General features: G+C 38.8%; 1 protein-coding gene across 3 annotated transcripts in view; it reads right to left on the bottom strand.

Moving 5' to 3' along the window:
- Window positions 1–27,541, bottom strand: part of tenm4 (teneurin transmembrane protein 4) — a 218,286-nt gene that overhangs the window by 31,517 nt on the left and 159,228 nt on the right. For all 3 annotated transcript variants that reach the window (XM_053507223.1, XM_053507224.1, XM_053507225.1), the window contains 6 exons: window positions 20,445–20,706; window positions 16,403–16,670; window positions 15,072–15,215; window positions 12,316–12,565; window positions 7,604–7,836; window positions 4,238–4,392 (listed from right to left, as the gene is read on the bottom strand). In XM_053507223.1, the coding sequence (XP_053363198.1) occupies window positions 4,238–4,392; window positions 7,604–7,836; window positions 12,316–12,565; window positions 15,072–15,215; window positions 16,403–16,670; window positions 20,445–20,706 (1,312 nt within the window). The remainder of the gene's footprint in view (window positions 1–4,237; window positions 4,393–7,603; window positions 7,837–12,315; window positions 12,566–15,071; window positions 15,216–16,402; window positions 16,671–20,444; window positions 20,707–27,541) is intronic.

The raw sequence follows: 27,541 nt of genomic DNA, 5'->3' as shown, positions 1-27,541 counted from the left end.
CATGATAAAGAGCAAAAACTTGATTTTTTTTTTTTTTCAGTTCCATGACACAAAGAAGCAACAGAGCATGATTGTGTGAACAGTAGAAAGGAACTAAACTGTGAGCGCTCTCTTAGTGGTAGAATCTAAAATATCTGATTTCAGTGGTGGTCTTGGCAAGGTAACCCATGCTTGATTAAAAGATGTTTTAATGCACTGGGAGAAAAAAGCAAAAGCAAGCTACCATACTGTGAACTCTATTAAAAGAAGACCTTAAAAGCAGCCAATTGATTTGAATGGATCAAAGAGGACAAATCCATATTTCACAGACTGAAGAGAAATGTCAAGATAAGTACGGCATCTGGCAAAAACAAACAAGCAAAAAAAAAAAAAAAAAACAAACTTATAAAATAAATCTGAATTATTTTAAGGGCAACCTGAATACCGGGATACAAAAAGTAACTTATTGATAACCATAATAACACCCCTCTAGCTGGACCAAATCTCTGATAGACTTCTTTCCTTCATTAAACTACTGTGCAAAATTGGAAAATACATAAATAACACATTAAACTTTGGAACAAAATAAACAAAATATGAAAAAGTATTGTTTATAAGTATTAGATACTTTCTGAATGTTCATTCATCGTTTAACCGTCTATTTTGTAAACAGGATCTTATGGAAATTAAGGCATGAAGCAGGGTATCAATCTATCGCAGGGAACACAAACAAACACACTATGGACAATTTGGGAATGCCAGAATTACCTAATCTGCATGTCTTTGGACTGTGAGGAAACAGAGTACCTGGAGGAAACCCACCAAGCACGGGGAGAACATGCAAACTCAATGGACTCAATCGAACCCGGACCCTGGAGGAGTGAGGCCACAGTGCACAACCATGCCACCTTCAAGAAGGTTCCTCAACAATACATGTGACTAAAATTGCTGTTTTTGTATTTAAGAAAATGAAACCCAAATTGCTATGGCAAAATCTACGATACGTTGGAGTGTTGCAGTCTGAGGGGAAGCTAGGGTAAATGTGTGATTTTGGCTCTGCTAAACTATTACCACTGCAGATTTGAGTGTCTTCTTTCTATTAGGAGGGACTTTATGACGATGTGCTGTATTTCAATTCCATAATACAAACGCTGTGCTGTAAAAATATTCAAAGACGTTATAGGTTGTGTTTTGCTCAGTGTGGCCCAAAGTGGTACATTTCTGCCACTGTGATCTCAGTATTTGAAATACCATAAGGCTGTGCTTAATATCAGGAACAGCTCACATATATAGACACACACCCAAAAAACATAAATTACTCCACCCTCACATCTGTGTTGTGTCTATCATCATTCACTGGAGCAGTGAGGTTTATGTAATAAGCCCCATTACAGGTCTGTGACCCACGAGGACAGCTAGCATATGGGAATGTCTCCTATTTTTATCAGCAGCTGCATTACTGTGAAAAAGAAGGGACAGGAAATTTTTCTTAAAATCTATTCCTTGTCAACAGACCAGGCTAAATATTTCATGGTTTAAGTGTGCAGGTGGGAATTCAGTACAAAAACCTGGAAGGATTTACACACACGCATAGGGATAAACACACACATAGTGTATACACTATATGAGCAAAAGTAAGTGAACATCTGAGTATTAAACATTCCTATTTCAAAACCATGAGCATTAACCATGAGTCTTTGCTATTACAGTACATTAGACTATATCGCACTCTTCTTAGAAGGCTTTGCACTAGATTTTAAAGTGTGGCTGTGGGGATTTGTGCCAATGTATCCTCAGGAGTGCTAGGGTTTGGGCACTGATGTTGGGTAAGGAGGCCTGGTGCACAGTCAGCGTTCCACTTCATCCAGTTCAAGGTGTTCAGTCAGGATGAGGTCACATCGCTGCGTGCAGGCAATCTTGGCAAACTGTGTCTTCTGTCCTCTCTTTGTACACAGGATCACGGTTATGGTGGAGCAGGTTTGAGCCACTTAGTGCTAGTTAAAGGAAATGATACATACTCCAGATTGCCCTGGAGTGTACAGTATATATAGTCACAATCACACTCTAAGTTGCATATAATAAAATGCGTAATCCATGTCAGGTGTCCTAAACAGAAAATGTCTGTGGAAAAATGATTTTGATCCTGTCTGATCTTGTCCAAATCTATATTTATGTCCAGAGGCTAGCTTATATCTTCAAACAGTGATGTATTTAACTCGTGTCAAAAATAAAGCAAATTATCTAAACCATCTAAAGCCTGTTTAAATTTTAGAGGGGACGCTGCGGTCAATTTATCTCACCAAACTGATAAAATGTAATTTTGGTCAGCTTTGTCTATAAAATAATCTCTTTTTTTTCCTCCCTTCACACATCAGTCTGGTTATGACAGGGATGAGAGGTCTGAGATGAAGATGTGTCTTCCGATGAAATCAGCATAAAGAAATTTTTAGTAGCAAAGAACAGCCACCATGCTGGGTTTTGGAATAAAGGATGGAAATAACATGCAAATAGTAATTTGTGTGCTGAGAGGTAGAGAGCTGCAAAGATTCAAAAAATATGGCCCATTAATGAACAAGCATAGCCTAGAAAATCAGAAAAAATATATATATATTTTTGACAAAACTAGGTAAAAGAAAAGGATAAAACGTAGTCTGGAAAAGTGTTGCAGCAGGGAGTCCGGGAAGTATTTGAAGCAGCGAGCGGCGAGGTGCCCATGAATTTTTATAATGGATGCTTTTTACTGTCTGAGTGTCTGCGGCTGGAATGAGTGTGATTTGTCATCACTGCTGAGGGTTTTCAGAACTTTCAGAATATTGGTGTGAGTAAGTGCTTAAGAATGTCTACATGTCTAGTTGAGTGTATGTGTGTGCGTGTCTGTGTGTGTGTGTGTGTGTGTGTGTGTGTGTGTGTGTGTGTGTGTGTGTGTGTGTGTGTGCATGTGTTCAATTATATGTTTGCCACAGGGATGGAATAGGCAAGGGAGAGAGAGAAAAAAAAAAAGATAGTGTGCATGTGTGTGATTTGTCAAGATGTGTCAGGATGACTGCATATACCCGTATGTCAAGATATCCGAGTGTGTGTGTGTGTCAGGGGAGTGCAGTGTCTCAGAGGAACAGGCCTAACCCTAACACTCTGCATCCTTTCTGTAAAATAAAGCATCTCCTATCCTGGTAACTGAGGCTTATTGATGGTAACTAGGACACACATGTTCATGAACACACACACACACATACACATGCATGCACACTTGAAAGAAGCCAGGAGGGAAAGAGTAGAATTGACATACAGTATGAACATGCTATACTGCTCAAGGACCTGGCTTAATATCACTGAGACTATCCTGCCCACCCTCTAACTGTATTACTGCATTATACACACTGGATTATAAGCGAGGTCTTATGACATGTGCGCACATTCAGTACACTCTGAACTAAGACTCTCTTCTGGGCGATCTGCTATTCATTGGCCCGTACTGTATACAGCCCTAAAATTTGTGCTAAAAAGGCTGAAATAAAAATGAACCAAAGATTTCAACAAATAAAACAGTACAGCTTGGACAGAGTGGTAAGGGTGGGATTTGTCTTTGTATTTTAGCACTGTATTGTATTGTGTTATATAAGCAGTCTATTTCCCCCCTTTTTTTTTTTATTATTATTATTATTATTATTAATTTCTTCTGTTCGAGCTGTTACAGCTTTTAGAATTCAGACTGGCCTTTTGTTGATTTAGTAAAGTGTCTCATTATACAGCATAAAAAAGTTAAAAAAAAAAAATACATATGTTTTTTTATTAAATACAAATTGCCTTTAATGATAAGCAGTAATTAAAATGAAACCCAAATTAAAATGATTTGAAATAATGTATATAAAACGTATTCCCAGCAAAATCCACATCCAACCGGATCACTTCTTTTCTCTTTATCTCCTGCGCCTGTATTAATCACTCTAATAGCTGCATCTTCAGTGAGTTAAGCACAGCTATCAGCTTTCTGTATTTCTTTATTTATTTCTTTTTGTGTGTCCTCTGGTGCCAGACCCTGTATCCTATCATCTCCCTAATGGAAGCCACTATTGCCTCTAGAGAGCGCCGTGTCCTTGCCTGGGGTGACTGTTAGCATTCGGTGTGGGTGGCAGTCTGCTGCGTGCTCATGCTGCTATATATGTCGCAAACGCTCAGACAGCAACCAGGCGATGTGTTTATGCCGTCCTGTGACAGGGCCACACTGCAGGATGAAAATGCGGGAAGCGGAGGAGTATACCTGTGAGATGTCCATCACAGAGTCGCAGCTCAAGGGTCGTGCCGAGGTCAGGTCGTTGAAGCCCAGGAGGGTGGAGATGATTCCGTTCTGATCTATTCGCCGGATCATGGTGCCGTCTACGAAGAAGATGGTGCCGTACTTGTCCACTGTGATTCCTAGAGTAGAAAATGAAACAGACAGATACGCGTTTTAAACACTCTGTTTTGTCGTCGTCACAAATTGGCTAGAGTTATGAATCATGGGAGACTGTCAATTTGAATCGAGTCAATTTCGGGGCATTGTGAGTTTAGATTTAATTTGACTCCGTAGCAACTATGTTTATTGTTTAATTTGGCTCGAGCAGCTGTATTTCTTCATTGTTTCGATGTATTAAAATCTGCTTAAATATCTAATAAGCACTGAAATGCTGTGTAAGTTGTGCTGGTGATAATTTAAATGTCGTGTCTAATACAAGGCGATGATCTTTTTTCTGCATATCTGCCACACTCTAATCCAATAGATGGCGGTGGTGCACCAATCGCCATGAACTCAAAAGAAGAACAAGTTATAATCTCGCAAGACGCGTTTGTTTCTGAAAGCTGGAAGTGGGTTGTATTTTTCTGCAAAAACTGTTGGATTTTTTAAAGAAATTCTTTAACTTTAGACCGATTTAACTTTAGTAAGCTTACTTGAACAATAGATGTTCTGAATAAAGAAATGATCTATCGATTAAATTAATTAAATTGAAATAATTTAATCTAATAGCAAAATATTGATTAAATTCCATAATCAATTAAATCACAAGGCTCTGCACATAATATGCAACATAAAGTTGTGACTAGTAATAGAATAATTTGTGATGTGTTTGGTTTTAATTCTGCCTTCCTTATCCATTTATTTATTCATGAGTATTGTGGAAGCATGCTGAAAAGCCGGAAGTAAATAAATGTCAAACCAAAATAAATTAAATCCAAACCAAATTAAACTAAATTTTAACTAAATAAAACCAAATGAAACCAAAACGAAAGACTGGAGTTTCCTACCACAGCTTATAAATACCCTCCCTTTCAAATTTTTCGCTTTTAGAATTTTATATATATATATATATATATATATAAAAGTGAAATTCAATGTTTGGATTATTCTTAAAATAATGAAAATCTAAATAATTTGTTATTTTTGCAGTGAAATTGCGGCTGGATCCGTATGGGCACAGAGTGAAAAAGACGTCTGCGGTACTCTGGTGTCGCTTACTCAATCCATGCGTTGCTTCCTGCATATCATGTATGAAAATTTTTCACAGACGTTCGCAATTCACTTGAGAATTCCCTAGTTTTGAGCCGTTTTGTGCAAAGGCGAATACCCAGGAACCCATTTACCTTCAGAAAGTAAAAATCCAATCACATATTTGTTCCATCCATTACCTAAACCAGCTGATTCTAGTTAGCACAGTTCTTCAACAAGATAAGATCAAATTAATTAGAGAACTACAGTATAATACATGGAATATGTTGTCTCAATACTTGTTTTTGGCCAAACACTGTATATCTTAGTCTTGGTGAAGCCATAACATACAGTGTGCTGCTTTTTATTTCTTTACAGGTTTATAGCTGTACTGACTTTTAGGATATGACAAACACATTCTAGGTGAAGATGAATGAAAGGAAACAAATCTGCTTAATGGTGCACATCTGAACAATAAAGAATAAGATCAAAAGAGAGAGAGAAATAGTGTGATCACAAAGGAATAAGAAAAAGCTGCAGTTGGGTGACTAATCAATCATCTAACGGTCAGAAACAGGGGTGGCCCAGCTATTACACCTTGAGTCTGTAATCAGCAGCCTTTGTAGCAAACGTTCTTTTTTATGAACGGCACACAACACAATGCACATGCACCATCGATCTGGAATCTTGGGAGAGAAAATATCATTACACCTATATTTCTGGAAACGGAGGGATGCATTGATCTGGGCTGTAAAACGAAAGCCCTTTCAAGACGTCTGCACTACCTCTCCCGTCCTAAAGAGCCCCACAACTCCAATGAACAACTCGGAGCACTAAACGTCCACCACCACTCATTGCTGGCCGACCCTCCATCTCCAGCCTGTGATGGATGATGGCTGTATAATTTGGCCTTGCACTGCAGGTTTCACTAACAACTTCAGACAGAATGCTGAAAGGTGATATTATACAGTCCGGATAGATTCTAATCTGCATCTCATATAATGGCCAACTTCAATACTGAGGACTTTAAGTATTTGTGATAAAAATACAGTAATACAGCGTGTCAAAGATGTATTTCACTAAAACGCCATTGATATCAATATGACTATGCTTTTATGTAAATATGCTAAAATATTTATGAAATCATGAATATTTCCTATTTAGTATGCTTTAGAGCAAGCATTTTTCAGAGAGCTGTAACTAAACGGTGCAGCAGGGCATCTCTCCAAGAGCCATAATCAAGATTTTACATAATGCCTTTATAGAAAAAGCTGTCAGCAGCTTAAGCTATGTTCAGATCAGCAGGTTAAGTATGTTTTCTTCGGGTATCTGGTCTAAACAGAAAAGATTTTCTTTTGTCTAAAGATAATGGACATTTCAAAATTTAAGTTTTATGACATTTTATGTCATTAAAAATCCAATTTCTAAATACAAAATCGAATTTTTTGTTGTATTTAATAAGGCCAAAAAAAAAAAAAAAAAACTTTCCCAACAGTGTTTGACTGGTGGTATCAAGTTAGTAACCTAGTACCCCAGTGTTAAGATCTATGAAAATTAAGCAATTTTTTTAAGTCGCTCTGGATAAGAGCGTCTGCGAAATGCCTAAATTAAAAAAATAAAATAAAAAAATTATATGAAAATTATGCAGGATGGTATGGACCAGAAATTTAATTTTGTGAACCATGTTACTTGCGTCTTTCTGTATGTAAACCTAAAGTCTAAAACACTAAAATAATAAGGAAATATTATATAACAATGTGTGACATCATAACTGATAGTAAGATGCTGTAGGTACAATGAATAAATCGTTAGTTTGTCCACTGTGTAAACCCTCAAAGATTGCACAGTTTCCCCTTTCAGGAAGGATTAAGTGAATTCATTGCCGAAATCTAAAAGCAAACAGCCCTAACCACGAACAACCTTTTTTTTGTTAGACTGAGCAGCAAACATGCAAAACAAATGTTAAAAGAACGACTATCTGGTGTACAGCGGTAGCCCGCTGCATTTTCTTGCTGAGTCATGTAGCTATCAACAAGAAAACACATTTCCAGCCGGTCATTTTTCATTTGTTGCTAACGTTGACTTTTTGATATATTCCTTTTAATGTAACTGCTTGCTGGCGTCTCTGTGGTGAAAAATGGTGAAATGATTCAGGGCATTTACCTCTAGGGTTAGTGAGAGTCGCCTCCACAGCCTTTCCTCCGTCCCCGCACCGCGTCTCATCGTAGGGGAGACACTGGTCCCCTGTCCCCGCCACCAGCTCCAGGTTCTTAGCCACATCCTTCACCATGTTGAGAGACTTCACTTTAAACACCTTTCTACTGCTGGTGTCTGACAGGTACAGAGTTCCTGACACCGGACTCGTGGCCAGGTAGTACTTGTGTGCTGGACTGTTACTACATACATAAAAAAAAAAAAAATTAAATGTTGGTACACATTCGTGGCATATGAATGCATGTGGCATGAATGTGGATAAAAATTTTTACACAATGAAAAGGTTTTCCTTGTAGCACATTCTCAACACCTTCCCCACAGTGGAACTGATCTCACTGTGGGTGTAATCGCAGACAGTTCTAGTCCTGGTAAACAGATGTTCACGCCGTATGTAAAACCCATGATGGAGAAATGCGATGCCTACATGCCAACTTCAAACTCCTAACCCAATTATATACCCATATTTCAGCTGGCACAGGCATCTGTGTGATGTTTATTGCGTTCATACTCAATATGTGCACCTCTATTAAACAATGAAATGCAGGCTTTTCCCATGCTGGATAAAACCTCCAGGTGGCTAATGTGTTGTTAGTGCATACAGGTAGGTGGTCTGCCAATTTCCCAAGAGAGGAAAGCTTTCTTATAGAGATGTATGTGGTCTGAGGACTGGTATCTAAAACATTATACATTTTCAAACAGAAATGGCACACTGCTCAACAAATAGCCTATTATACAACAGTCAAGCTGACACAGCCGTCTTTCACAAGCACACAGGGGCTCGCTAGCATCAATGCCTGACAAAATAGCGCCAATCAAGCTGGAGTGAGAAAGCCAGCTACCCGCTGGAACACAAAGTTTACTCGGGCATTTGCTACCGGTCCTCCCTTTCACAAGCTAATCAAATAAATGAGGCAAGGCACCTGCACTGCAATTTAAAGTTTCAATCACACGTTGGCTAATTGTGGTGTACTGCTGGGCACTTCAACTGATGTGGACCCAGATACCAAAAGGTGACTAATGCAGTCTTTCACCCTACCTCAGGGGTTCTTAATACTAGACCTGAAGGCCTGGAGTTCAGTACAATTTCCCTGCTCAATGACACAAGATTACCAGGCAAGGTTCGAGAGCCAGCTTCCCGGAATGCAACGCAGGTCCACATTGTACCCTTTCTTTGAGATTCATGAACATTTTCAGCCGGCCAAAATGGAAAGGCAGCAAAGAAAATCACAAAAGACTTATGAGGTAACTAAAGTTTGAAAGAAAGACCATACTTGTAGCTCTACCTCTTCTGTTGTTCTCTCATTCATTCACAGTTTTCAGAACAGTGCTACAGTAAGCCCATCTACTACGTACTACTGGTTAGAAGTCAGCAACACTATTTTTACAATAACGTCCCAAGATAAGTTAAAGGCGTGGTCAGCACTTGATGTGCGGCTCATAGTGACGTAATGTGTTATATTGTTCTTCGCCCTATTGTGGGATTTGACACGAACGCTTAACTCCACATGAACACCGCAGTAAGGATGAAGATGAGAAAAATGCTTTAACAGTGTTAAAAATGTCAAGTCGTTAAAGATCACAATTCTAAGAAAAGATTTGCTCTTTTCTCGGGTCGGTCCTGGTGAAGCATGCGATATACAGTATATCTTAGGATATAGGGCTCTAAGACAGTGCTGCCCTGCTACACATCATTAATGATCATAACGTATCTGTCTAAGAAGCAGAGGTCTAGATTGACTCTTTGCAATCCCTGAATATCGCTTACGGTGTAGGCAGCATTGCCAAAACCCAAGAGCTCTAAGGAGTGTGCAGGAACAGAAGAAGCGGACCTGTCTTGTTGCCAACTCCAATTTGTTATGCGGAATGACAACTGACCTTCTGCTGCATGCTTGGAAACAGGCTGCTCCAGGTGACCTGAAGGCAGAAAGTCATCTCTGCCTCCAATGACCACATTGACTGATGACCTCCATTTGGAACGGAGACAAATAGGGTTTGTCACAAAAAGTTTTGGCCTTGGTTTATCAATGATCAGCAGGGAAGAACGGGACAGTTGGCAAGCTCGCCATGCTTTCAGTTCCCTGAAGTTCAAGTGCTATATCACTGGTTGCTGTACTGCACATGGTTTTCCCATTATGCTCTTTAATGCAAGGACTATATCCTAAATGCGTGAATGTTCTATTCCCTTGAACAGCCAGTTTCAGGGGGTATAATTGGATTTTACAGTGGGTCATCAAGATGATGAAGAGGGACTTGGGCCAAGAAAGGACACCTTATTGATGGTCACTGCATATCCCATTGAGGTCTAACACACTCTCGTGCACTCAGCCTCACATACACAGGAACACCAGTTGCCACCGCACACATTTCTATATGCTCCCATTTAAACAATGATTATAGTCCCTGTCCCAGTCTTTCAAATAACATTCTGAAACAAACGTTTAATGGTTTATACCTCTGGGAGCTCAATTAATGGTTCCTGGAAGAACCCTGAAATAAGAGGTCGCATTAAGGAATACTTTCAAGACAAATCTTACTGGAAAGTTGGAATGTTTAACATTAAAAAGAACCCTAAAGGAACATTTTATTTTCCATCCAAGTAACATGGATCATTGCATCAGACCAGGGTTAGGACATAAAAGGATATAATTTATAGCTATACTTTGACATTCGGTGCAATTCTCCGTTCATATGGAGACAGACAGAACGTGTCAAGTCTTCCTAATTCCCAGCTAGAACTGAAACGTTTATCGCAGGAGCCAGATTATTGTGTACTGGAATGGAACATGGTGCCTCTTTTGTACTCATTTAGTAAGCTTCAGTAGAGCTTTTAAGAAAAAAGTTATTATTATATATATTTTTTTTGGGTGAGCTGAATTGGGAAGGCAAAATAAATACTCTAGTTTGGGACGACACAATGGCATGCATTTTAAATCTATAACTATACTTGGACATATTTTTCAATTCTGCTCATATGAAGACAGACAGAAGCCTCCCTCTTTTCTGTCTACAACTGAAATGCTCACCACAGGAGCCGTGACCCACCAGCATGAAGATCAATCAATAGCACTTCATGCTAGATGGCTTTTCTGTGAAGACTCCAAGCAGCTGGTGTTTGCCAGGCTACCTCTGCCCAGTCTTAAACACCAAGCGCATTCTGTCAGTCAAACGTGAGCACTGTTGCTCACTGTCATGCCAGACACCTGCTCGTCGAATACTAAAGCTTGTCCTTTTTAAAGAGAAGTAGCGCTCACAAGAGCACATTTTTGCACTGTTTTTTAAATTCGGACATCCAATTTGAAGTCTAGAGCATTTTCGGTGATGGACTACAATTCGTGACACCAAACTTCATTAGCGAACTGCACATTTGGACGGCATTAAAAGCAGTTAACCGCGCCATTTTTCTCTGACCAGAATGCCAAATGAGGCTATATATAATGTAGTCGGCTTTTTCCTCCCTGCTCCTAGTGGTGGATACTGTCATTATGGGAGCCAAGTCCCCTAAGGGTGAAAAATATGAAGCACTAAAACAGGGCTTATGCTAAGTCCATGACTTGACATGGCTGTTCTATCTACCTGTCTTGACATTTCAAATGATGGTCCTGGGAGTCTTGTCTCCCTCTGATACACTGACATATCTCCCTCTGCAAATGTTTACTTTACTCTGTGACCACCATTCAGGCAGGGATGGAAATGTGTGCATCAAACTAAAATCTGTCCATGACCATCAGCATTACCAACAGGCTGTCATCACATTGCCCTTTTCACCACTGTGGGGGATCTGAATCTTTCTGCTGCACTGAGTGGGTAGCTGTGGCAGAATTTTCGCACAACACACAGGCTGGCAGCAACGATCTCGCCCATACTGCATGAATTTCGGCAAATCCTTACAGTCTCAGGTGCCTTGTATGACATATTATTATGAAATGGGTGAAGCTTGAAAGAAGTAGTGATCCTTTCAGAAATCTCTTACCTGTGTCTGAAATCTTTATTTCTGTACCGTTTGATAAGAACAGCAGGGGGAAAAAGAAGGAAAATAAGCAAAGCATTAGCAGAGGTTAGGATTAGCAAGTTGGAAGTGTGTTAGTATTCAGCTCGTGCAGGAAAGATATGAAAAAGACACAAATGAATATGATAAATCAGTTATCATATTACTCGATCCAAAAGTAGAATGCTAGTCGGACGTTTTAACCCCTTAAACTCCAGTCGCTCTATGATTACTTGAAAACTTATCATTAGTGTTATTGTAATTATTCTATATATATATATATATATATATATATATATATATATATATATATATATATATATATCAATGAATAAAGGATCAAGGATTTTAAGGGGTTAGTTTAAAGAGTGGACAGAGAGAAAGAGAAAGAAAGTGTGTGTGTGTGTGTGAGAGAGAGAGAGAGAGATTACACAGCTATACGGTCTATTCACACCACTATATATAGATAGTTTCATGCTTTGCTCCATCTTCTGGTTCAACCGTTTCAGATACTCTCCACACAAGAGTCCATCCCATTTAACTCTGAGAAAAGCTCTCTGGATTTTAAGCGGTGCTGATAACCGCTATCTGTCAGGAAGCTTATCTTAGAAGTCTCAAAAATAATCAATAACAGTGTATGTGAGTGGGAGTATGTACTGTAGCAGACATAATGTACCTAAGCTCCAGAACGCTAGTGACATTCCCAGTTGTGAAGATTCGACGGACATAGTTGAAGTCACCCACAAATAAGCTTCCGTCTGAGCCACAGGCCAAAGCTACTGGAGCTAGAAGCTTGTTCCCATCAGCCAGACCATTACAGCTTGGACAGGAGATGCTGCGCCGCCGTCCGTTCCCCATGATGCTCCCGATGACTGGGGGCTGCTGGGAAATGAACACATTCTCTCCGTTGCCTTTGTGCAGGATGCCTGTAGGAGATGACAGAAGATGTTAACATCTTCACTTTATAAGAAAGAACACTTATTAAAGGAAAAAAAAAAGGAAACTTGGTGTTTTGATGAGGTGGGTTTATTCGGTAATTATGCATGCGTTTGTGCATGGATGGATCTTCCTTCTTGTGGAAGGTAAAAGAAGTCATGGGGTTTTACTGCTGATTCAATTTACTTCAGCTTTATTTATAAAGCCATCCTCCTGTCATGGTGTAGAATCTCAGCTACTCCATGAGAAGAAATTTCATATTATTACCAGAGCTGAATGGAAACAGATCAAGGGAAACTCACATTTATTGTTTTGAGCTTTATCATTCCACTTATGACTTGCTTCTGCTGGGTTTACCTTAGATAATATCTACTCTACCTATCACTCATCATTCCATCACTGCTTATGCGCTACAGTATGAGAAGCTCAAACCCAGATTCATTTTTTATTATTATTTCCAGAATTTTTTTTCTTTTTTTTTTAGCATTCAACTAAGATATATGTATTTTTAAAATTATTATGAAACTTGATCATTTGTTATAGACAGACCCTGTTCAAATAAATAAATAAATATTTATTTATTTATTCATTCATTCATTCATCTTCTATCCTACTTATCCTGTACAAGGTTGAAGTCTTTCAGAAGTCTATTTTAGCAGACTCTGGGTACAATGTGGGATACGCCCTGGACAGGATGCCAATCCATCACAGGGCAGACCCACATACACTATGGGAAATTCGGGAACACCAGTTACCTGAAGAAAACCCATCAAGCACGGGGGGAACATGCAAACTACATGCACACAGACCCAAGATGACCCAAGATTACTACTACTACTACTACTACTAATAATAAAAATAATAATAATTATTATTATCATATTATTTCTTGGACTTAAGCTGAAAACCCGTAATCAACACTAGCATCCAGAGCTCTGGCGAAAATCTGAGCATGATCACGAATCCAACCACGTTTCTCAGGGGATCAATATATCCATTGCTGAGCTATAAAGAACATTTGCATATAAATTGGTGTCACTGTCACTGGCCAATGGGAATTGTGAAGTACTATAAGACGTAAAACAATACAACTAAAAAGTAATGGAATATTCAAGTTTCAAGTTTATGGAAAAACTAATCAAGGGAACAAAATAAAATAACTGAAAGGTAAATTTATATACTGCTCAGTTCTACCCAGGACAAACGGTGCAAATATTAAATTCATTCCAGTCGGCTTATTTGTGATCATAAAATCTTTGCAAACTCTCTCTATGGCTGAGCATTGTGTACTCCAGAGATAAAAATGAAATCTATGGGATGCTGTGGGGAAAGGATGAGCGAGACAGAGGATGCAAGAATGAATGAATGAGATATCTAATAGTCAGTCAGAATCAACTTCGGAGGAAGTCCTCTGTCAGAGCAGTTTGTTCTTCAGACCGGATTTGCTATCAGTGACAGATCGAAGTGCCACCTGCGCTCCACATTCTTTTGTAAGTACGCCTCATTTCCTGTGATGAGTGTGTATGGATGCTGGCGAGAGAGCTCGCTCCTCGTAGGGAAGTGGCGAGCGCGCACGGCTCCCGTCTTTCAAAACCAATTCGGCAGAAGGATGAGAAATGACCTCCCGACAAAAAAGGCATAAAAAAGACGATAAAGGGAAAGAGAGTGGACGAAATGGCTTCTCCGTGTCAGAATGTCAGGGAAGTCCATGGTGCTGAAATGACAGTCTGTGGACGCTGGATGGACTGAAGCATCAATGATCCGTATATAAGAAGGTATGTATTTATATATATATAAAAAAAAATGTGAACAACAACGTGTAGCCTTTTTAAAAAATATATTTAATACTTTTGTGACTTTCAAATTGACCAAGATACATAAATTTATTCTCTCCATAAGGTCTCGTTTAACTACGTGTGACTTGTAACAGAGAAATGTAGAATGAATTTAACTTTGCGCCATTGTGTGTCGCACCATTGTCCTGGAAATTTTGTTATATCCGATGTTCTGTACAAAATGCATATTTAATATAAACAATAAATACAAGCTGAAAGAAGGAACGGCTAAAAACCCACTTGACTAGAACTGAATTATACCTGCTAGTGATTTGTGTTGCATTAACAGCCTCATTACACAGGCCACATCGCCAGTTATTTCTAGGAGAATTTTGCCCTTGACAGCTCCTTCATTTCTGAATCACTCCAATTTCCAGACATTTCTCACAATCTCCTTTTGCCTTACAGACTTTCGCATTTGCATCCTTTTTTTTTTTTTGCTTCACTTTCCTAGTGATTTAAATCATTTGCTTTAAAAGCTGTTATGCATCATCATCATTATGAAGAATTCAGGACCGGTACTTAGGTGTGTCCCAGCTGGTTACCATTTCAATTCTCCTGAAATTTTGGTTCAAACCCTCCTTCAATTCTTGTTCCTAAATTGGGAAAAAGTGTGTGTATGAGTATGTGTGTGTGTTTGTGTATGTGTTTCCGAGCTCACCACTCTGAATGTTAAGCGCATGGTGTTTGTCGATGCTCCAGCCCCCCAGGTTGGATGCTGTGCTCTCGTAGCCCTGTAAGACAGCCGTCCTCTTCTCCCACAGGATCATATCAGGACATGACTCGTACTCGAAGCCCACAGTCACTGTTCGAGCACAGTACACAAGAGTGAGCATACAGTGCACACCTAAAAACCTCAACACAGTGTTCTACCTGATGATGATGAGACACTAAACAGAGAGTACAACCTTACACTACAACGTTCTGTGCTTTTAAAATCAGAATTTATAATAAATATCTGAAGTGTTAGGTTAAAGGTGAAGTTTCTCACTTTATTTAAATAGATCTTTAAAAATGATGCAATTTCTCTAAAGAGTCTCAGAAGCTAACACATCTGGCTGGTTTCTTCCCTCTAGGCTTTATTTAGTTGAAACCCTTATTTTCTGAGAAATACTTTATTTATTATAATACTAAAATATTAGAATAGGGTGGGTTGAGGAATAAGAAAGTAAAAAAAAAAAAACAGTTGACCTTACAAATAGAAAAGTAATAAAGTAAAGGTAAAAATGACCAAAATATTCATGTAACCATAGTAACACTCACTCATTCTCTATACCACTCACTCTGTATAGGGTCGTGGGAGGTCTGGAGCCTATGCCAGGGTACACCCTGTATTAGATGCCAGCCCATCGCAGGACACAAGCACACACACTGACTCACATGCTACAGGCAATTTGAAAACAATGGTTACAATTTCCCAAGGCGGAAATAGGACCCTCAACCCTGGAAACCCCTCAAAGCCACAGAGCTGAACACTATACCACCATGCCTCTGTGATTGTTCAGATTATATAATTTCAATAAAATATGCTGCAATAATTATAATATATAATATAAAGTATTATTTAAACAATTTCTAAATACCATATAATAATGCTTTAAATAATATGTAATAGTTTAACACAGCTGTATTCTATTTAGTAAATGATTTAAACTTTATTATTTGTATTAATTCATAATTAAATACTAATATTTTGTAAATGCTTTGTATTTGTACCCAAAATTTATGTTCAAGCAAGTCCAAACTAAATTCAATAGCATCATGGAAAATAAATAAATAAATGAATAAATAAATAAACAGAATGAAACATGTTATGACCAAAAGTGCGGCCTTTTAAAATAGTAGTGCTTTTTCACATATAAATCAATAAAAATTAAACAAAATTCTTAATAAGATACTTTCGCCAGCCCTAAACCGTAGACATTATTAAATAAAAGAAATGCATGAGATATGAATATGGTATGAAGTATGAATGCATGAAGATCCCCTTACCGAAAGCTTCCGACAGGCCGTACACCTTCTGACTGTAGACATCAGTCTTGTCCCAAACAAAATCATACGAGAGGCTGGGTGCTGCTGAGAACCACTTCCGGAATAGGCGTCCCTCTACGGCCACCATGAGGTGCACCTTCATCAGGCTGAAAGGGATGACTGCGTGGGTCAGCGTGACTCTCAGGACAGATTTATAACCTGCTGTGCGGCTGCTCAGATATCCAAGATGCAGATCTGTCCCGGGAATACGCACTTCCTCTTGAAGAGCCTGCACAAGAGAAGATATTAAAGCTCTAACAAGCTTGAAGAATGAACAAACTCCACATGTGCAACCTTTAAGAGAGTTCACTGGCACTAAAGCAGATGCTCACAGCTGGAATGCGAATAGGACCCGATAACGAGACATGAATAAACTCATTTTATTTGTTTGCATTGGAACAATAAAAAAAATACATATTCTGCTATGAAAGCGTGTTAAATTAAATCACAGATGGACGCATGCATAAAGGATAAGCAGTGACAGAGAAGAGCATTTCTGGATCTCCCACAAAGGCCAAGTGCACGGAATTGATTGGTTCGTTAGTTTCCTCCTTACAATCTTTTTGACGCACACTGCAGTGCTCTCATTAAGTCACCACATGTAGCACTTTGGTTCTCAGACAAGACCAGAGCAATTAACACAGTCAGTGACGACTTCACAAATGCACAGATAAAGAGAAGGACAAAGGAAAAGAAAGGCGTCTGCTAAATTGTGCTCGTTTGTAAATCCTAATAATGACAGAACCAAAGACCTTAGACTGTAAAAAATGCAGAATGGCGTAAAGAACGTGCAAAAGATCACAATAATCTGTGTGCATATGCATGTGTGTGTGCGTGTGTGTGTGCGGTGTGTCTCCAGGCCACTAAGAGGAAGGATAGGAAAGACAGTGTCTGATATTAATAGGCCAGACAGCACTGCACGTTGCAGAGCCATTAATCTTGCATAGCAAAGAGGGAGACAAAATAATTAGAAGAGAACACATGGACATAGATATACACTCGCAGACAAATATATGTTGGAATACGCACACATGTATGAAGGAATAAAAACACACAATACATTAGGAATCGTTGTTTATAAAAAGATCACTGCACATACTGTATACAGTAGACATATCTGTATGCACAGACATCATTCCACTGTCACATTCATACACACTTTAACCACAAGCACAGAACTCCTTGTTGCCCTCCGACAAAAAAAAAAAAAAAGGTCCCCAAGGGAAAACATACAGCTTTTCACTAGTGACTACAAACTCTGGATACAGAAATTCAATAAGTGTCTGCTTTCTGCTAAACATAATTATCCTGGCTCTGCAAAAAGCTTCCACTGTAAATTAGACTGTGTATCTCCAACCAATTACAAAACCCTGATGAAAGTGTTGCCACTAGCAAGAGTCACTCCTCCATTCCCACTTGATGTATGCTCTTTCCAATCCGCTTCCTCTGTATATGAGGGCATGGGGTCCTCTATCAGTGACAACAGCTGGCATGGAATGAATCACACGCGCAGTGCAATAGAGGGCATACAATCCATTTACAGAGAGCACTAAAGGGCCAGATGTGTTTTGTTCCGTCTGTTAAAAGCTAATAGCAACAGTTCATCTAATTAAAGCTCTCCCGATGAGAATCTATATGGATACTAATGAACGGTAAAGGCAAAACAGTAGAGGATAAAGAGCGATACTGTCCACAATGTATAATACGGTTCTGAAATGAGGTGGCCAATGAGATTTATACTTAGCCAGGGCAAACGTCCTGGCATCCTGTGGTGTGATTTTACAACCTCTGGTAAGCCAAACTCCGACGTTTCTTCTTTACTTATAATAAGTTAATAGTGACTCTTTGTCTAATCAGAGGAAGAAAGGAACGTGTCACGATCTGAGAAACCCGCCAGCTGAATTCTGACCAATTTATTTATTCATTTATTTATTTACTTTTACAAGTCCCCAGTGTGCGAGGATAAACAAGAAAAGAAGAAAAAAATTCACATTTTTTTCACTGTTTAATTAACTAAACCACTTAAGCTATTTCCCTATAAGTACTGTAGATACCCTCCCACAGGTACAGTAACTCTTCTCCTCTACTCTTTGCTGGGGCGTAGCTGAGCAGCAGCTCATTTCCATAGACACGGAATGGAGGAGTGAAACAGGAAAAGTTTGGGAATCTGATGGTTATTTCAGCTGAAGCATTAACACACGCACTTTCAGGGACCTCTGAGACCTAATTTAACTTTTAAATACTGGACCTTTAAAAACATAAAATTAAGTAACTAATATAAATCGTTAAATACAGGGAGATTTACTTAAAAGATGCCCAGAGTATTCTGTAATAACTCTCGCTAGGACGAAGCAATCTGAATGAAACCATGTGCCCTCAGTATATACTGTAGGCCTTGATGCCCCTGAGTGGGACTGATAAGGTAGAGTAGGCACCAGACAGCCATCGCACCGTTTAACGCTGTACCCCTTCACTCAGTCACTCGACCTCTCATCAGGATGGTGGTGTACAGTAATGAGCAGCACGTCTTCATAGTGCGGACCTATTGGGTCGCCCGTTCATTTAACGATGTTACTGTTCATTCTCAAGTGACAGTTATAAAATGTTTATATAAAATAAAAACATAGAACATATAAAACAAAAATACAATAAAGTGCTATCTGCCCTCTTCTGTATACATGAGCTAACAAATTGCCCAGAATTGGCTAGTGTTGCTGAGTAACTGCCAGTGGGAAGAGAGAGAATGCCATCCCTCTCAAGGCCAGCTCTGCCTCCCTGGGACTCCTGGCCGTGGACGGCTACAGCATCGCCAGGGTTTGAACTTGTGATGTCTTCACATTAGGGGGCTATACTTTTCTACTGCAGCCCTGCAGAAACCTTTTATTTACTTTTTTAAAAATCTTTCTACAAAGACCACACTGGGTAAATAAGGAGCCAGTTTGACAAACTCGGCTGTGGGCTATGAATGAAGGCGGGTTTTGCCTGTAAGCCTTTACACAGCTATATATAGTAGAAAATGTCAAAATGTCAGCTAGCGAAGGGTTTTCCCAGAGTGCAACACAAATGCGCTTTCAAGTACACCGACTTCTGAATATAAACATTTCTGCATGTGAAGCGCTAAAGAATTCACTCTGTATTTAAGAAATGACAAAGATTAAATGCAAAGCAGAAGAGAAGAATGCAAATAAAAGCAAAAAATAAAAAATAAAATGCTGCTTCCTGAGTGTGAAATGAAGCAGTCAAAAGCAGCCTATATGTCTGGTATTAGTTTTACATTTGATCCTTTCTAGGTGCTACTAGGTGGTTTTATTTATATTCTACCCCTGTGAGAATTCCAGCCCGGATATACCTCTAGGTTTTGCTGAACCCACAGGTTGTCTGATATGTCTCTGAAGCGTTCAAATACATTCTAGATATAGATGCTTTGAAAGCATCTTTGAAAAAGTTGAGCTCCTTTGAGTCGTGCGACTTCCTGCCTTGACGAACAGGAACATTTTAAAAATAAGGAGCGGAATCCCACAGGCTGAGGAAACGCTACATCATAAACGCTACAGATGGACAGATGTTATAAAACGTGAATCGTGTTCACATATGCCATTATGCAGTAATGCAACTGTAGTTTTCTATAAATAAAGTTACAACCTAATAATGTGGTCATTTCTCAACATGTGATGTAACTGTAAGGAATTTATTAGACAGTAAAACTTCTAGGAATTCTGTTTTTAATTCATAACCAAGATGATGTGGGTTTTTTCACTTAGTTTTTTTCTTTTTCCTGAAATTATCTATTGAAACATAAGCTTTGATGATGTTGAGTTGAGTTAAGGTGGGTTAATTTTTTAGATCAGGTTTTTGATTAAATATGCAGCTGAATTTTTAATAAGCCTGTAGTAGATTTAAGTATATCAGTAAATCTTACTGCCTCACTCAAATTCCCACTTTATTTATTTATAACACCTGTAATATGCATATGCAGAGTTTCACGTTTTTCATGAACACTCACCTGGATCTCAGGCACGACGATGCCTCTGTCCCGACAGGCCGAGGCGAAGGCAGTGAGAGGAGCGGGCAGTACTATGGGACTCGGCCGTGTGAAACTGCTGAGGTCACAGCTGGGGATGTCGTTCACTTCGTGCCGCATGACCACGGTGTCCATGACGAAGAAGCGTGACCACGGCAACCACAGCGTGTGCTCCTGCATGATGAACGGCGCGCGCTCGAAGCGCAGTGCTACAGCCACGCCCCCGCTGGAGAGCAGGTCGAAGCTGAAACAGAGCCAGAAGATTACGGTGCTTTAGTGAGACTGTCAGTCTGACGTTCCACTGAGAGCCTGGATAGCTTCCATCACAGCAGATGAACAAAAAGACAATGTGCACTCACTTTGTCAACAGCAATCATTTCTTTCTTTACTGCATGTAGGGATCTGTAATGGTTTTATCCCTAGTGGATTCTGACATGCTTCTTTTTCACAATGCAGTTCACTCAGACCATGCGCCGGTTCCAATACAACAGTAGGCCAATAGATAGCAGTGTGCAGTGTAATTAGAAATATTTCTTATTCAATGTTCAGTCCATTAATCAAACATCTAAAACGTTATATTACATGCTAATTCTATGACTCACCATGCAATCACATTACAATAACCCAAATCGTTTTTTTTTTTTTTATTATTATTATTATGCAGCTTTTGCTAAACAACATATTCTAACTCTATCATAGGCACCCTAAGGGGATTTAATTGTGATTGTAATTAATTATGCATTAATTATTGCTGAAAAAACTCAGCTCAAGCAATTTAGGAAGCATGTTTTTTAATCTACGGGCTTCGCAGTATGCCGTAAAAACAATAAGCTTCTGGCTCTTTGAAAGATTGAGCTTTTAAATCTAAATTAATATAATCTTTTGAAAGGGTGCTGAAAACTGTTTAGCTTTTTTTTTATTGCAAAATAAAATGATTTTAGCTCCGCCACTGCTATCATAGCACAGCCATAGAGAAACACATGTATTAGCATTCAGTTTCTAAATCAGTTTTAAACAAAAGATCATAGAGATATTTAAACATTGTTCTAATCCTGAAAGAGGGGAGGAAAAACTCGATACTGTTCACAACAATCACCCTCCGGACGTAAATCCCGGGAGCGCCGGCTAAAAGTCAATGATAATGACCCGTCCATGAAACAGCAGGAGATAAAAAGAAACAACATAATCTATTCTACCAAAATATGGATGAAATCGCTTGCTTACAAAGGTCTGCACAAGGATCTGATTGAATAGTGCCAGCAACTATCTTTTAATGCCTAAATATTCAATATTAGGTAATGGCTAGGATTAGGCAACAGTTGTGTTTGTATTTGTGCTTCAGAGTACCAATTTTGACTAGTGCTACAGATGCTAAACAGATCAAACACATTTCTTTTTCACACAAACAAGTCGCAAGACGCATCTGTCTGTTGGAACTGTGCATACAATCATTGACAAAAACGGCCACATCCCCCATACGGTCCTGACCTCACTCCAATCCACATGCTTGGGCCATTAAAGGAGTTCCTGGGAGGCCAGGATTTCATATTATATATAAAGCAGGCTGTCTGATCATCATGTTTTTTTAAGAAACTAGTTAAAGACTGGTGCATTAGTGTAGCAGGGATTATATAGGGAAATAAATGGAGTTTTAACTCTCAAAACTGTGTTCTGTTATTCCGCACAATCAAAAGTCCCGGTTAGACTTGAACACTCCTCGTAATTCTGTGTCTATACAGAAAAGGTTGGGGGGAAAAAAATAAAGCCATGTCATCAATTCAACCTGCAAAAGTCTCCCTGTGTAAGCAAATGTCTCTAACCATGTACGATAGCTTGTCTATGATCTGAGAAACATAATAAAAATCATTTACATGAATACATGTGATTGGTTAAACTGAACTACAGCAAGTTTACCTCTATGTTTATTGGCAGATTTTTTTTTTTATTATGTATGCAGTATGGTCTGGTGGTCTACTTTCCTGGGTTCGAACCAGAATGCCATGTGACAAGCCCTGATCTATGGATTGGTAATGAAAACAAAATGATCAATCATTTAAAATAAATCTCCAATCAATATGTCTATTAATATGCTGATTTATACTGTTCTTCACTTTTAAGCAAGTATAAAATACAATAAAAATATACCGGTACTCTATGAAAAAACCTAAAACATTTACTTATTATAACAGATAGTAAAAACAGCACACATCAACACCCACCCACACGAAATAAGAAATTGTTCCTAAGCACCTACTGAACACCTGCATTGCACAACTGCTGCTCTTAATAAGCCATTAACAGAAGGTGATGTGGAGACCCTGGGGAATGTGTTGGGACAGTGTGGCCGTGAATCTCCAGGCCTCGAGTTTAGGGAGTGACTGTGAAGCCATACCCTCATGCTGCCTGGGCATTAATTCACCTACACATCCCTGCAGACTGTTCTGATACATAGTGCTCATTGGCTGCATCTGTAAACAAAGGTCTGCTCTGCCCTTGCCACCGTGCCCTTGATAAAATGGAACTCAGTGTGTGGACTGTGAGAGAGAGAGAGTGTGTATGACAGAATGGTCACATGCATGCTTTCATGCTGCCTGTGGCGATCTGCAGTCACAGCCGCTCACACACACAAAGCCCAGCCGGACACATGCACATAAATTGCACACCTACGGGCTGCCGTGCCGATCAATGGGGCCTGTTATTAATCACGAGAAGAACCTCAGGCTGAAGAAGTGACACACGCTATAATTCTGCACACCATCACTCTCTCTGTTTAGGATTTCATTTGGGAAGCGGGTGAACCCAAAGGGGTTAACTGGATTAGACCACTAACATGAATAATTGGTTCAGCTCGGCCTGGATACACTGCCTGCAGTTTGCTCATCGGTGCTATGACTGACTGATTGCTTTCATGTTGCCTTCAGGGCATACACATGACTACATGTACTTCAAAAATCAAAGACTTTCTCACACCCTGCGGAGTATCCCTAAAGCTACACAAGAGGCATAGATCACAATTAGACCCTCTTTATACTTCTGGGTTCTAAACATGGATTATATTGTGAGATATGAACAGGATGCAGAGCAACTTCATAGACTGTTTTTAACATTATTAACACTTTATAGTCAAGAGCTTCTCTAGTACAATTTCACCAAGCACTTTCATGAACTGTGTTGACTTTTGCTTAGTGAACGAAATCAAGTATAAAAATACACCTGACAGAATATACATTTTAATATATGATCAGCTGTGATGTTAAAACTATTAGCATTAAAACCAATTAGGTTTAAGATTCGCCTTGTGCCAACAAAACAGCTCTGACCCATCGAGACATGACTCCACAAGACCTTCGGGTGTGTGCTTGCTGTGGTGTCTGGAACCGGGATATTAGGGCCGTTTCTTCGGGTCCAGGGTGGGGCCTACATGGATCAGACTTGTTTGTCTTGTGCATTCCACCGTTCTTGGTCGGATTGATATCTGGGGAATTTGGTGGCCGAAATCAGTAACCTCGAACTCTTTGCCTACCAAACCCCATTAGCAGCAGGCTATGATACACTGGGTGTTCCGATACCTTTCTATCTTAGCCAACATAAACTTTTTTTTCAGAAAGTTGCTTTTTTTTGTCATCCCTCAGAATTATTATTTCTAAACAAACTTAGCAAATAATTTCTTCCTTCCAAATGGGATGATATGAAAATGTATACAGTAAATAGTTTGGAGTGCGCCACCTGCAGGATTGGAGACCTCCAAGGTGTCACAATTCTGGTAACTGGCAAATCAAACGGTTCATCCTTATTATAAATGTAAAAATAGTTCTTGAAAAATAGATTTTGAAGTCAGTATGGCGATATGTGAATCTACTATAATAACAGGAATTTTTCCCCCATCTCAACCAGGTATATTCATACATGCTACTGTAACTGTACCTTTCTTTAAGAGTAAATATTATATGGGCTGAAACATAATCGATCTTTTTTTTAAAGGGAATTTGTATGATTTATTTTGCAGATGTACTGTACTGTATTGTAGATATACTGTATTGTAGATGTACTGTACTGTATTGTAGATGTACTGTACTGTATTGTAGATGTACTATACCGTATTGTAGATGTACTGTACCGTATTGTAGATGTACTATATTGTAGATGTACTGTACTGTATTGTAGATGTACCGTATTGTAGATGTACTATATTGTAGATGTACTGTACTGTATTGTAGATGTACCGTATTGTAGATGTACCGTATTGTAGATGTACCGTATTGTAGATGTACTGTACCGTATTGTAGATGTACCGTATTGTAGATGTACTGTACCGTATTGTAGATGTACTATATTGTAGATGTACTGTACTGTATTGTAGATGTACCGTATTGTAGATGTACCGTATTGTAGATGTACTGTACCGTATTGTAGATGTACCGTATTGTAGATGTACTGTACCGTATTGTAGATGTACTATATTGTAGATGTACTATACCGTAATGTAGATGTGCTATATTGTAGATGTACTGTACCCCATTGTAGATGTACTGTACTGTATTGTAGATGTACTATATTGTAGATGTACTGTACCGTATTGTAGATGTACTATATTGTAGATGTACTGTACCGTATTGTAGATGTACTATATTGTAGATGTACTGTACCGTATTGTAGATGTACTGTACTGTATTGCAGATGTACTGTACCGTATTGTAGATGTACTATATTGTAGATGTACTGTACTGTATTGTAGATGTACTATATTGTAGATGTACTGTACTGTATTGTAGATGTACTGTACCGTATTGTAGATGTACTGTACCGTATTGTAGATGTACTATATTGTAGATGTACTGTACCGTATTGTAGATGTACTATATTGTAGATGTACTGTACTGTATTGTAGATGTACTGTACCGTATTGTAGATGTACTGTACCGTATTGTAGATGTACTATATTGTAGATGTACTGTACCGTATTGTAGATGTACTATATTGTAGATGTACTGTACTGTATTGTAGATGTACTGTACCGTATTGTAGATGTACTGTACCGTATTGTAGATGTACTATATTGTAGATGTACTGTACCGTATTGTAGATGTACTATATTGTAGATGTACTGTACTGTATTGTAGATGTGCTATACCGTATTGTAGATGTACTGTACCGTATTGTAGATGTACCGTATTGTAGATGTACTGTACCGTATTGTAGATGTACCGTATTGTAGATGTACTGTACCGTATTGTAGATGTACTATATTGTAGATGTACTATACCGTATTGTAGATGTACTATATTGTAGATGTACTGTACCGTATTGTAGATGTACTATATTGTAGATGTACTGTACCGTATTGTAGATGTACTATATTGTAGATGTACTGTACTGTATTGTAGATGTACTATACCGTATTGTAGATGTACTATACCGTATTGTAGATGTACTATATTGTAGATGTACTGTACCGTATTGTAGATGTACTATACCGTATTGTAGATGTACTATATTGTAGATGTACTATACCGTACTGTAGATGTACTGTACTATATTGTAGATGTACTGTACCGTATTGTAGATGTACTATACCGTATTGTAGATGTACTATATTGTAGATGTACTGTACCGTATTGTAGATGTACTATATTGTAGATGTACTGTACCGTATTGTAGATGTACTATATTGTAGATGTACTGTACCGTATTGTAGATGTACTATATTGTAGATGTACTGTACCGTATTGTAGATGTACTATATTGTAGATGTACTGTACTGTATTGTAGATGTACTATACCGTATTGTAGATGTACTATACCGTATTGTAGATGTACTATATTGTAGATGTACTGTACCGTATTGTAGATGTACTATATTGTAGATGTACTATACCGTATTGTAGATGTACTGTACTATATTGTAGATGTACTGTACCGTATTGTAGATGTACTATACCGTATTGTAGATGTACTATATTGTAGATGTACTATATTGTAGATGTACTGTACCGTATTGTAGATGTACTATATTGTAGATGTACTGTACCGTATTGTAGATGTACTGTATTGTAGATGTACTGTACTGTATTGTAGATGTACTATACTGTATTGTAGTTATATGTTCTCCACTATAAGCAGTTTAAATATGTGAAACCTTTTCTTTTCACAAGACCTTAAGAATTGTAGCTAAACACGTGTGATTTTCATCAGTAATTGATTTTAGGCTAGAGCAGATGAACGTTACACCAGAAATATAAAAGAGATTGATTCTTCAAGGCTGAAAAGTAAGCTTGTTCAGCTGTGTGTTTTTTTTTTTTTTTTGTCACTCCCCTCACCAGAGACACATGATAGATTAATTATAACGAATTAATTGCTTTGGTTGGTGTCAGCCTTGTTTCAGTAGAGGTTTGCAGGTAAGAGAGCTGAAGAAAGCAGAGGTGCTCAGACAATGAAGAACACATCATAAAGATGAGTGAAGGCAGCCTTCCTCCATTTTTAAGTGGCTGAACAGGTGCATTTGTGATTTCACGCCATGCTGAGCATGTTTCGCTAGGCTTGACTACAAAGCAGTGGGAGAGAGGCAGTATTTACATGGGGGAGACAGTGTGTGTGTGTGTGTGTGTGTGAGAGAGAGAGAGAGAGAGAGAGAGAAGGACAGGATGATAGAAGGGGGAAAACAGAACAGTGAGAGTGTGTTTACAGTCAGGAAGTGACGGGGAATGGAGCCGCAGAGTAAAGACAGAGTGTAAAAGGGACAGAGGAGGAGTAAGACAGAGTAGAGAGAGAGAGAGAGAGAGAGGAAGAGAAAAAATGTGTGGGATGTAGGGAAAGCAATAAGTGAAGCAGGGAGGAAATTATCAGCTGAAGGCAGTAAGGAGAGGATGTAAAGATTTAGAGAGGTAGCAGGAAGACAACATCTCAAGTGAGAGTAAAGAATGGCATGAAAGAGGATAAAGAAACAGATCAGAGTAGAGGCGCGCTCAGTGAAACAGGAAGGATCGAAAGAGAGCGATGCTGGGATTAAAAGGTGTGTTTCAGCATGGGGTGATGGAAATGGTTCAAGAGAGAGCTTTTCTTTGTGTGTGTGTGTCTGTGCG

Source organism: Clarias gariepinus, chromosome 11, assembly GCF_024256425.1.
Source record: "Clarias gariepinus isolate MV-2021 ecotype Netherlands chromosome 11, CGAR_prim_01v2, whole genome shotgun sequence".
NCBI classification, from domain to species: Eukaryota; Metazoa; Chordata; class Actinopteri; order Siluriformes; family Clariidae; genus Clarias; species Clarias gariepinus.
Note: the sequence above shows the minus strand (reverse complement) of the source record. Positions and strands in the feature narration are given on the sequence as shown.